This window comes from Gymnoscopelus braueri (genome assembly GCF_963280865.1).
Source record: "Gymnoscopelus braueri genome assembly, chromosome: 5".
NCBI classification, from domain to species: domain Eukaryota; kingdom Metazoa; phylum Chordata; class Actinopteri; order Myctophiformes; family Myctophidae; genus Gymnoscopelus; species Gymnoscopelus braueri.
The window spans coordinates 35,892,368-35,905,286 of record NC_137606.1 but is presented as its reverse complement, the minus strand read 5'-3'; the positions used below and the strand labels follow the sequence as shown (position 1 = coordinate 35,905,286).

Sequence of the window (12,919 nt, the reverse complement as noted above, 5' to 3'; positions counted from 1 at the left end):
CTTACTCTTTCATCATAGAAACAAGTGGGCTTATAACCAAAACGATCCATGTTCTCTGGGAGAAGTGGTGTTAGTGTTCCGTGTAGAAATATTGTTAGTGGGAATGAAAACATAGTCGCACCACCGGAAGTGATGCGCTGAAGGCAGACCAAAACCCCGGTTTCCTTGCGCACGGGTGCTCCGTTTTCTTCCTCCCAGAGCCAACTGACATAGTAACAAACAGCAGAGGTCGCTGTTTTTCCTTTTCAGTTGGCTCTGGGTTCCCAGATTGCATCTTGACAAGTTGTGAGCTTGTAGATCGGCTATTTTCAAATCTATATGGCTGAAGTGTATTAATGTATGTTTTGTAATAATATTTAAAAAGTAACTAGTAACTAAAGTTATCCAATAATTATAGTGGAGTAAAAGTACTATATTTGCCTCTGAGATGTAACGGAGTAGAAGTAAAAGTATTGAAAATTGGATATACTCCAGTAAAGTAAAAATACCTCAAAATTAAGTACAGTACTTGAGTACACATACTTAGTTCTTTACACCACTGCATAGACCATAATATTATAATAATGGAAACCTCTTTGAAGAGAGTGATTTAGATGTTAATGCTACTGGGAGTCGTTACCTCTGTAAAGGCTTGATTACCATTCCTTGAAAGAAGGTTAATGTGAACTAAAATTCTTCTTATATTAGGAGTTGCGGCATCATAACTGTAGCATCAACACAAGGCATAAGAAGCGCCTCTATAGATGTCCAAAGGGAAATGTTAAAACACATTTACACAGTAAATGATGCATTACCTAACCTCGCTGTATATCTATTAGTCAGAGATCAATTTTAAAACACAATTATAACTATCAACATTTGAATAATGTCCTGTGTACAACTGTAGTCCTCCCCACAAGGTGTGATTTGATAATGTAGTCCTCACTCACCCCAAAAAAAGGAAGGAATAAACTGAATGAAACGCCTTGTTGCATCAGTAGCAAAGTATCTGCCTCTGTCTAGTCTTGTAAGAACTTATATGTGTTATTTGTCATCAGAAGGAGACATAATAGAGAGGATATGACCTCATAGACCACAGACATCCAATTCCTGAAGGGAATGTTCTGAGTTATGTCAATTCTGTTGCATTATTTATTTTATATACTGTAAACCAGGTTGTACAGATGGAAAAACACCAACTTCATTCAAATCTTATCCGAAAAGATGCCTCGGGGAGGGGGATTATTCTGTTTACACGAGAAATGGTTTGCAGACGAGACCAAGTCAACTTATCTGAAAAATGCTTATGCACCAAATATTCCATCATTTCCCCCCTTTCCTGCTGTGGTTTGGTAATACGGGACCATAAGAGTTTTTTCCAATACCCTGGGTTTAGCCTCAAGGACACATCCAGGAAGATGAGATCAGAGCAGAGTCTGAGAAGGAAAGTTTAAAATTCTGCTTGCATGACTTCATGCCGGACTAGACACAATTATTCAAATAAGACTCCTACAGAGATAAGACGGATAAACTCTCAAGAAATATATATTTATGTACCTTGAGCTGGGTCAGTGAACTAATACACATTACATTACCAGCAGGTCATTGAAAACACTATGGGTTAATAATTCAACGAAACATTAGATAGAAATGCAAGAGGATTTAAACCCATGACATTATGAGTAGGTCTATTACACTGGCTTAGCCACTAGGATGCTTCATGTACACTGTGGAATTATGAGTGGTGTAATTCACTGACTATTATACTACTATTATTATTGTTATCAAGCCTTCTAAAAAAATCACTGAAGAATTATGAGTTGGAGGAACAGATTATCTCTGGTGTCATTTAACAAAGAATGTTGGAGAAAAGGCTACAGTTAAAGTTACTCCCAATCCAGAATTTGCTTAACCCATTAAAGCCGGGAAAGCATCTGTGTCATTTTAGATTTAATTTTATACTTTGGCTACGGTATTAAAAATAGCAGATATACAAGCTCATAGCGCATCACTTCGTGCCGCGCTATGAGCTTGTAGATCTGCTATTTTGGAAAAATATATGATATAATTTTGGGGGATCCTTGACATGAAAAAGTTTGAGCTGATATAGCAACATAAGTTTCTCAAAAAAGAAAAAGAAATCCAAAACCCAATGCAAAAATGATGTGCTCCACAGTTATCCACAGCGGGGATAACCTCAAGACATCATCCCTGTACCACTTTGTAACACTGCAAAACTGCAACATGGATCAATTATCATGGATCATTCTCACCACAAAGATGTACAGTAGCACTATTTACACTGAGTTATTTATTGCTAGCAGGGAGTAGGGACAGACCTGATCATGGTTTCACTGTTAAGCACAACGAACAAAAGCAGTGACACTGGACCCAGGGTAAGGGACGTCACTAAAGCGGCTGAACAGCTGGAGACAAAGGGAAAGGCCAGACACATGGCTGATGGTTGCCATGGAACGGGAGGTGTTTTACAACCTGAGGAGTCAGACCCACCGTTAATCAGTGACCGGCCACTGTCGCCAAGTCAGTGGCCACCACAGCCTCACAGTCACATACCAAGCTTGGTCAAGTCCAACTTTATTGGTATAGCACATTGTACACATATGGTCGCTCAGTGTGCGGGTAAAATACACACAAATGAACAAAATTACTGCAAATTACCTCGGTGAGATGCAAAGCGTGGAGCTACGACCAAGCCACCACCAGCAGTGGTTTTCAGAGTGGGGTCCATTGAGCGGGTTTCAGGGGGATCCCAGCCAAATGTGTACTTCAATGTCACCATAATTCAATTCACTTGAAATCACTGACAAAGTGACAATGACTACTAGTGATTATTCTAACAATAATGTTTCAATAACTGATATTAATTTATTTATCATGTACTGTACAGTTATGACACTCAATTCAATTACATTTTATTATAGTGGCGAATCACATCAAGTTGTCTAAAGACACTTTACATAAAGGATGTTTTTTGTTTAAATTAATTTAAACCAAAACACTCTTTCTTTGGAATAGGGGTCAGTGGCCATAATGAAAATAAATGTGGGGATCTGTGGCTTGAAAAAGTTTGAGAACCCATAGTATACAGTGTAGTACTTTAACCTGTGTCCCTGTACAACCATCTTTACTGAAGACATTGATACAATCAAATCATCTGGTCCAGATGCAACATCTTGCAGCCTGTCTCCTGCTCTCTTTAGTCTTGGGGAGCTGCTTACAGATTGCAGCAACAATGTCCTCTCCTCTGCACCTCCTCCTCTCCACTCCTTCAACTCCTTGTACCCCTCCCTCTCTTCTCCTGCTTTTGTGTGAGCAACAAGACAATCCTTCCCCCCCTGCCGTTAAACATGGTCCCTGTGGCAGATGGCCCAGCAGAGCCTTATCTATCAATATCAAAACTATTTGTAAGCTCGACATGTGGCCTTGGTGTGGTGTTTGTATGCTCAAGGCACGGCTATCTGGACGTTTGGATGCATTGCACTGACTGATGCTCTCAGAGGCTATGGGGTCAAAGTGTGTCCACAAAAACCAGCGTGTGACCACACTTGCACACACACACACACACACACACACACACACACACACACACACACACACACACACACACACACACACACACACACGCACGCACACACACACGCACACGCACACACACCTCGCTAGCAGCTTCTTTCGTTTCATTCACTGCTGTGATCTGTGATGTCCTGTCTTCCTGCACACATGCTTGACCTGTGCTCTGGTCAGAGCCAGTGGGGAACCGATATCCACATCAGCCCTGTGTCTGTGTCTGTTTGCAGAGGGGCTTCTCCTCTGCCTGCCCACATCCTCTCCAGACAATAGGGTCAACACAATGTGTCATATAGATGACAGATGTTTCAATGCAACGGTTGGAGCAGTTGTTATGGAGGAACAATAATAAGACAGCTTGCCTGAACAGATCGTATACATAATGACATTCTGTGGAAGCTGTGTGTAAAAAGTGCCACAGAAGTACCTTGATGCTATACTGAATGGGCTACAAAGGAAACAGACCTCCTGACCTATAGGCCAGAACCCAAATATTATAGCATGTTCAACTCACCTAATTCAGAAGCTTTGGGCTAAGCTTAAAATTGGCATATTAAGATCTAAAGGAAACTGCTCTTACACAACAACTCACCCCGGATGACAAGCTCTTATCAATCCATTAAGACCGGGAACGCATCTGCTATTCAAAAATAGCAGATATACAAGCTCATATCACTCGGTGCCGCGCTATGAGCTTGAGCTTGTATATCTGCTATTTTTGAAAAGAAATCGTGAAAATGTGTGCAAATCTTTGAATAAATATATTTTTGAAGCGAACATTTGTAACTCAAATCTTTTCTTCTGGGGGGGGGGAGGGGGTTCCTGGAACAAAATATTGTTCGCTTTAAAAAATATATATATTCAAAGATTTTCCACGATTTTTCTAAAATAGCAGATCTACAAGCTCATGGCACGGCACTATGAGCTTGTACATCTTCTATTAGGTTAAAGGTTCTAAACAGCAATGCCACAAATGATACCAGTCATTATTTATAGACATAATGTGCTTTCTGAATAAGCGTGTATGTTATGAGAGGAACTCAGCTTCCTGCTTTAGGTCACATTGGCCACCAGGAATAGCAGTGTAACAGTAGACAGGCAGCCGGTGGATGTGCCAAAGGCGAGAGCCCTGGGGGTATATGTTGTCTTCAGCCCTTCATCACCCCCATAGACATGGGCTTCAGACTCGTGTGGAGGAGGTGCAGTGGTTCTCAAACTTCTTCATCTCAAGGACCCCAAAAAAGTATTTGGCCGTGGACCCCCGCCCCATCTGAAATTATTTGTGCCAGGGACCCCCATACAAGATTTATGTTGTTAAAATGCTATATTATTAACTAATTTTTCTGGGGACCCCCTGTACCACTGGTGTAGTGCCCCGGTGTTGTATCGAAGTCTGTTTCCCAGTCGAGATCTGTTTCCCCATGGGTACCAAGGCTAGTTTCCCCCATCCATGGCAAAAACTGACAGTGGTGGAAGAAGTAGGCCTACTCAGATTTTTTACTTGAGTAAAATATCAATACTGCATGTATGTATACATACTATGTTACAAGTAGAAGTCCCACATTCAAGATGTACTTGAGTAAAATTACAAAAGTATCTGCATCAATCTTGTGAAAATAGCCGATCTACAAGCTTGTAGATCGGCTATTTTCAAATGGCCGAAATATACAGTATAGAGCTGAAGTGGTTATGTGTTTTGTAATAATATTCAAAATCTACAAAGTAACTAGTAACTAAAGTTTTCATATAATTGTAGTGGAGTAAAAGTACAATATTTTCCTCTGAGATGTAGTGGGGTAGAAGTAAAAGTATTAAAAATTGTAAATACTGAAGAAAGTAAAAAGGTACAGTATAGTAAATGTACTATTCCTGTTTGCATAGTATGTTTGTACACTTTTCTTTTCGTTTTTTCTATGTTTGGTTCAAATTAACCTACAAATTATACTAAGATCCCCAGACCTTGGTGGACCTAAGTCTTTTTCAAATTTGTTTTATTCCATTATTAGCTCACAAAAAGAATGGTACAGTAGCCTACTGTGTGGATGATAACCACATGGTCCAAACAACCTCACAAAGTCACGCAACGTGACATTAAATATCGACGTAATAGTGACATTTTAAGTCAATAGGACAGAATTACAACTTACAAGAATGGAAATAAAGGGCTATTCTGTAACGCCTACTCGCCTATCAGCCTATTTGTCATACTATTCTGTCACACAGGAGGATTGCAGCTGATTTGGACCGCTATATAAATGTTTTAAACGTGATATGCAGTGGTGTAAACTAAGTAACTAAGTACATTTACTCAAGTACTGTACTTCAGTACAATTTTGAGGTGTTTTTACTTTACTGGAGTATTTCCAATTTTCAGTAGGCTACTTTTACTTACCGTATCTGAGATACGGTAAGTAAAAGTACTGAAAATTGAAGATACGGTATCTCAGAGGAAAATCTTGTACTTTTTACTCCACTACAATTATTTGAAAACTTTACTTACTACTAGTTAGTTACTTTGTAGATTTTGATTATTATTACAAAACATACATTAACCACTTGCACTTCAGCCTTATAATTGTGGCCATTTGAAAAAAGCCGATCTACAAGCTCACAATGCGTTGCAATGCAACCTTGTAGATCTGCTATTTTCAAATGATTTTATGCATTTTGACAACATGAAATGGAAGATTTCTGCATAATGAGTACTTTTACTTTTGGTACTTTAAGTACATTTTGATGCCAATACTTTTGGTACTTTTACTCAAGTATTTTTTTATTCCGGACTTTTACTTGTAACAGAGAGTATTTCTACATTGCAGTATTGATACTTTCACTTAATAAGTAAAGAATGTGAGAACTTTTACCACCACACTGTCTGTAGCTAGGTTACTTACAACTGTAGATACAAAGCAGCTGATTTGGGCCGCTAAATACATGTTTAAAAAGGTATATATAATATGTCAAATCAAATAAAAACGTAAACCTGACTTACTTTAAATCCAGCGACTGAACCCTGTTGTCATCATATAGCCGCTACTGTCCCTTTAAAAGAAGCCACGTGTTTTCCCCGCTATCTAAATTATAGTGGAACAGCAGCGGTAATAATGCGCTTTTGTTATGGTAATAACAGCCAAACATCCGCTTGTATTCTACCCGGCGAGTTGTGAATCTTCACAAAGGAGATGTCTGTCTGTCTGTCTGTCCACCAACATATCAGTCCATCCTATATCTTCTTGGTATATTCCATTCAATTCAAATGGGTGGTGCGGGAGTTTACAGTTTTAAACGTCCCTTCTCGCCTTGTCATTGTCGTCCTCCTCCTCCTGTCAATTCACCATTCATTCAGAAGCCTGTCCTACTACACACATGCCTGCTAGTTCCTTGTTGCCCGGGCTGAGCTGAACAGCTGTCTCTGTCTTCTCTGTCACACAGACACACATACACACACACACAGGCTCATAGTCATTGCTCAACCCTGAGACACAGAGACCTGCAAGAGGGTTGGTTGGAGGAGTGTCAAGGGGGAGTGGGGAGAGGTGGGACCCTGAGTCACAGAGAGGGGTGGGGGTGGGGGCTAAGAAATAACGTCATTTCTTCCATATCTTGGACAAAGCCGTTTCCCCTTGTGTCATCTGTTATCCAAGCAGGATTTATATAATAATAGCCCAATATTACTCCACTATCAACACCTCTGATTGCTTTTCTAAATTAGGCCTAGGCTATATTTTCTGACATGTTAACTGGTTATGATTGAATGTTTAATTTTCACTGATGGCTAATCGCTTGCCCTGATATGTGTTTGATAAGTAAATGCATATGGCTATTTCCCAACCATGAGTAGCCTAGCCTGCAGTAAAAAGGAAATGACAGATTAACTGTGACTGTGTGACACACGCTGTTATCATTAAAAGAGGCATTAATGAGTCACCATCTATCTGGACATTCCCCAGACATGTCCTGTTATATCTTTCGCAATGATCAGTTTAATACTACAGATTTGCGTTTAAGGAGTCTGTTGTCCAATTAGGCTATTACCATATTCTACAGTCATGACCTGCATTCATTAAACTTCTCCACCAGGAATTGCCTTTACTAGCAGACGTATGTAAATATGAAGTGAAATGTATTGGAACTAGTGCTGATATATTGTTTGATTGTGTAATAATTAATAATTATATGTTGTTTTCAAATTGTCCACTGTGGGGCCTTCTATTCTATTCTATTCTATTCTATTCTATTCTATTCTATTCTATTATATTCCTGCAGTGCATGGCATTACTCAGATAACTGTAATGAGTAGTGGTGTGAGGGTGGGTTTCTCACAGGGTAACAGCCGCTACACAACCAAACAAAACAATATTGTCAGAGTAGCATTTTAATGGTGTAATTGTCTTTATATTAGCTACATTACTGCTGTATTCTGACAATGAACTGGTTTACCTCTCAGCCATTCTTCAGGCTTATAGTCATAGAATCCTATTGGGGCTAAACTAAGACCTGTCTGGGGGTAGGGGGTCAGTATAAATAGCCTGGTGTCTGTGCTCAGGTTACCCCCCAGGAGAATTCAGGTTGTTGGGATACCAGTGCTCAGACACAGAGGGACAGACTAGACAGGTCTTGGTTTGTGTAGTAAATATAGTGCAGTGAACATGGCGTGTGTGCAGCACGCTTTGTAAAAGGGAAACTGTCCAATTCTAAGGCATGCACCACATAATACGACTGACTCCACACAGCACCAAAGGGAGTTCATGTGACAAATATGAGTTCAAAAAGGGAGAGCCCGCACACCAAAGAAGGTAAAAGACACTTCTTTATTACAAAACTGACAACGTTTCGATCCGCTGTGGATCTTCTTCGGGTCATATGGGTTGGGTAACATCATTATGAGTGTCATCACACTCACTCTACGTACAGTATGTACCAGGCAGTACCCAAGATCGCTCTTACAGTACAACTCTGTCTCATCCCACTGAATGATTTATGTAAACGACTACATATCAAGAACACAAAAGAGAGCATACTGTATAGTGCAGTAATGGAGCCACATAATGAACGGAAGGTGCCAGCTTATAGAGATGACACAAAATACATAAAAAGCAAAGGGGGAAAAAAGTTCATAATAAAGATCAATTCCATGCTTCATCAGTGTGGAGTGATGTAGGTCGGGTTGCTAGAGAGGAGGATTGTTGAAGTGAGCTCATACCTTGTGATAGGCGGACGGGCTGGGAGACCTGCAGTCCGTCCACAGCGCACATGTTCCCACATGGGTGCAGGGTGATGACTCCTGCCTGGTTCTCTATGTAACAGTGCTGGGCCTCCACGCCAGGCCCCTGGATGTTGACGTCCATAGGCCCATGACCCATGGTCGTTTGGCCTACGTGGCAGAGGAATAGACGGAGGTGAGGATTATTAGGACTTTCCAGGACAGCAGTCTGTCTCTAGTCTGTCTACTGGAGTAAACCAATTGTCCCTGTCTTGCCCAAGAAGGTCACATGCTTCAGATATCCTGCATTGTTCCTCCTCAACTTAATCTTATAGACTTTTGGACCGCTGTACTCTATTTCCAAATGTATTGTAGCATCCCGGGGTGTGCCATTGGACAAGAGAAGGACTTCCCAGCATGCCTCAGGAGGACTAGAGTGAACAAATCCCACGATACCTTATGTGGGACAAAGAGTATATGTTTGTGTGAGACTATGTGGGACACATAAACAATGCTGCCTGGGAGGTAGTCTAAGATTTTCATATACCATACGTATGTTTAAATAGCATGTTCTGTAGACAGATGCCAGGTCATTTGAAGACCTGGCATATAGTGTGTATAGTTTCAATGTACAGATTATTTACTTTCTTGATATTATACTGTTTAGACTGATGATAAGTTCTTGGTTTACCTATGATCCTAGATTACTATTTCTATGCATTTGATGTATTACCTCGTGTTTTCCTTGCTTACTGTAAATCGCTCTGGATTAAGAGCGTCTGCTTAACTCTTAACATCTCTATGCTTTGCCCTCTGGTTGATTCAATAGCACACAACAGGTTACAGGGTAGGTCTTTAGCATGTGAAGGACTTAACAAATATGTTGTTTCCCAACAAAATACAGTAGGGTTTAATAGTTCTTCTGCTATTTTTGCTATTTCTAAATATTTGTGAAAAATAAAAAAATGTATTAATTAAATAAATTATACAAATTTGTATATTTTTGCCTATTATGACATGCTCAAAATAGGGTAACCAGGTTTAAAGTGGTTAAAATATATATATTTGTAGGGTACAGACTGCCTCTGTATTGAGAAATGAAAAACAAATATTCAAGTTTCTATATTGTTGTATATGTTGCAGTAATAATGTGTGGTTGTCATAAAATCCTAAGGCACACCTGGACTTGTGTCTCGGCACACCGGTGTGCCTCGGAACACTGTTTGGGAACCACTGGCAAAGGCGGCAAAGACCTGGTTAACCTGCACTTGACCCATGCGTGCGTAGTTTGATTGACATCAAACACAGACTGTGTTGACTCTATACTTCACAGCAAAAACGTCTGGCCCGCATTAGCTTGACTTTTGAAAACTAGAGCCAATCAAAATGCGGGACATCATCTCAATCTGTGGGATGCGGGAGAAGGAATAAAAATGCAGTGCAGCCCCACATAGGACACAATAGGACACACACACTGACATGTATTGTCTATTGTTGTGCTATTGTGCTTACATTTGAGTTAGATATGTGTTAATGTGTGTGATTAATGTCGGTTTATGATTTTAATCATGTTTGTTGATATACAGTATGTGCGTTTTGGTTACAAAACCATGGGGGTAGCAGTGAGCAACCCCCAAACCTGGACAAACCTGGACATTGGCAGAACACATGCATACAGACAGACAGACAGACAGACAGACAGACAGACAGACAGACAGACAGACAGACAGACAGACAGACAGACAGACAGACAGACAGACAGACAGACAGACAGGTTGGACACTGGCAGAACACAGACAGACAGACAAACAGGCAGAACATAGACAGATAGTGATTGTTTGTGTGGACTCACCTTCAGGCAGTGGCAGCAGAGTGATGGCTGTACTGAGACGTCCACTGCCCAGGCTGACCAGGTGGGGGCGCTCTGCCTGGAACTTCAGCCCTTTACCTGTCTCAATCAGGTCCAGTGGGGTGCTCTGTAGAGAGGAGATAAGATCAGTCCAGTCAACCGTGGTGGAGACTGGAGAAAGCACCTAAATAGCCTATTCAAAAGTGCAAATTATTAATTTTTTTTTTTTTTTAATATCAATGCATTGCTGTATTGATTTATTCATTTAATATGTTCCCCCCAAAAATCCAAAATTCTAAAAATATAAATAAGAAAAAAATAGCTGATCTACAAGCTCACAGCTTCAGCTTGTAGATCTGTTATGGTTCATTCATAATGTACTTTTTCCCTTCCTACAAATGTAGTCTAAAGTACAATATATTTGAAAAGTAATGGAGTGAAAGTCACACGTATCCAAAAATACAAATACTCAAGCAAAGTACAGATACTCAAAAAATGAACTTAAGTGCAGTACTTAAGCAAATGTACTTAGTACTGTCCACAGTTTCCAGTCAACACCCCACCAACCACATCTGCTCTGTTGAAGCGTCCTTGAGCAAGGCATTGAATGCATAAGCAAGCTCAAAATTTGGTATTTTTAATACGAATTCTTATCAAAACAAAGGACTATAAAAAAAATGTACAAAATAATTATTCATTGTATTATACATCTCTCTTTGCCAGTCCGCTGTTACACTGACAGCTGAGATACTGTGCAGATGGATTATGGGTAAAATGGCCCTCTAGCTGAGCTGCCAGGAGAGACAAACAGTACAATCACACCCTGTGGGGATTCTCTCCCTGTAGGATGGGGAACCATTCCCTGCAATTCCCCTTGACATGTGATTTTACACAGCAAGGGAAGAGTGCACGTGTGTGTGTGTGTGTGTGTGTGTGTGTGTGTGTGTGTGTGTGTGTGTGTGTGTGTGTGTGTGTGTGTGTGTGTGTGTGTGTGTGTGTGGGGGGGTGTGTGTGTGTGTGTGTGTGTGTGTGTGTGTGTGTGTGTGTGTGTGTGTGTGTGTGTGTGTGTGTGTGTGTGTGTGTGTGTGTGTGTGTGTGTGTGTGTGTGTGTGTGTGTGTGTGTGTGTGTTCTGCATGTGCTCAGCGAGGGGTGGTTGTCATGGCAACAGCACTGGCCAGAAAATCTTGGACCAACTGGAGCGCTGCAATTAAGCAACATTAAGCTCCTACCGATTCTACGTTACAATGCTGAATAGAGGAACATTAAGCTCCTACAGAGACTGCATACGATACTGAAAACACTGAATGAACCAGCCTCTACTCAGATATCTGTTGATTTCTTAATGTTGTTGATGTACGTTAATGCTGTGTTATGTCGTATTGTATTGTTGTGTTGCATTGTTCGAGCAGCCTGTCTGTGGTATGATGGAGCTGATGGAGAGGTTAACGGAAATAAATGAACTGCAGGAATGATTACCATTCATCTTTCAGGATGTACGTTCACTCACCTCACTATGTCTGCAGAATAATGTTGAGTACCAATAACCGGTACCACACACTAGAACCGGTACAACACGTCCGATACTAAAAATACCGTGTACTATATGGTACCGAAGAGGTACCACATTGTAGTACTGTGAAATATGTGTGGTGATTTAGGCGAATCTAGAATCAGCACAAAGTAAGGAAGCACTGGCAGCAAGCTCTCAGAATGAAACCAACTGTCCCCCTGTAGAACATTGTTCAAATTTGCCTTGGCGAGAAAAAAAAAGCAAAATGGCAGTACCGTTTAGGCACTGGCACCGTTTTAAAAATACCAGTTTGGCACCGGTATCGGATAAAACCATGGAAAAGTGAAAAGACCAGGGAAACGTATAACAAACTTAGGAAACTCTAATCTCTCCTCCTGTCTGTCTGTCTGTCTGTGTGCATGTGCAGCTTACCACAGAGTCACACATGGGCACACATGCGAACTGAACTTGTTTCTTTTTTCTGCATATTTTTATTTATTTATTTATTTGTTTGTTACCGTTATTCGTCTTGAATCTTGAACTAGTTGAATGATACCAACCTGTCGGACTGTAGTGCCTTGCAGGCTTTATGTCCAGGTATGAGGTCTGTTCAATTTGAGATTTTGTTATGGTCATGTTATTTGATTTGCTTTTTATTGCTAAATCTTTATTTTCTCCTGTTACACATTCATCTTCATTTCATCTGGTTGTTGTAACGACTCAATTACCCCCTTAGATCAATTAAATTTGATCTTATCTAACCAATCATTTACCACACATTTGATCAGA

General features: G+C 40.4%; 1 protein-coding gene across 18 annotated transcripts in view; it reads right to left on the bottom strand.

Moving 5' to 3' along the window:
* phldb1b (pleckstrin homology-like domain, family B, member 1b) overlaps positions 1 to 12,919 on the bottom strand; it is a 102,453-nt gene that overhangs the window by 64,905 nt on the left and 24,629 nt on the right. For 17 of the 18 annotated variants that reach the window (XM_080429512.1, XM_080429513.1, XM_080429516.1 and 14 more), the window contains exons 3-4: positions 10,623 to 10,746; positions 8,771 to 8,941 (exon numbers count right to left, since the gene is read on the bottom strand). In XM_080429512.1, the coding sequence (XP_080285638.1) occupies positions 8,771 to 8,941; positions 10,623 to 10,746 (295 nt within the window). Of the gene's footprint in view, positions 1 to 6,559; positions 6,986 to 8,770; positions 8,942 to 10,622; positions 10,747 to 12,919 lie in introns of those variants that run through there. The other variant, XM_080429509.1, reaches the window with a different exon arrangement.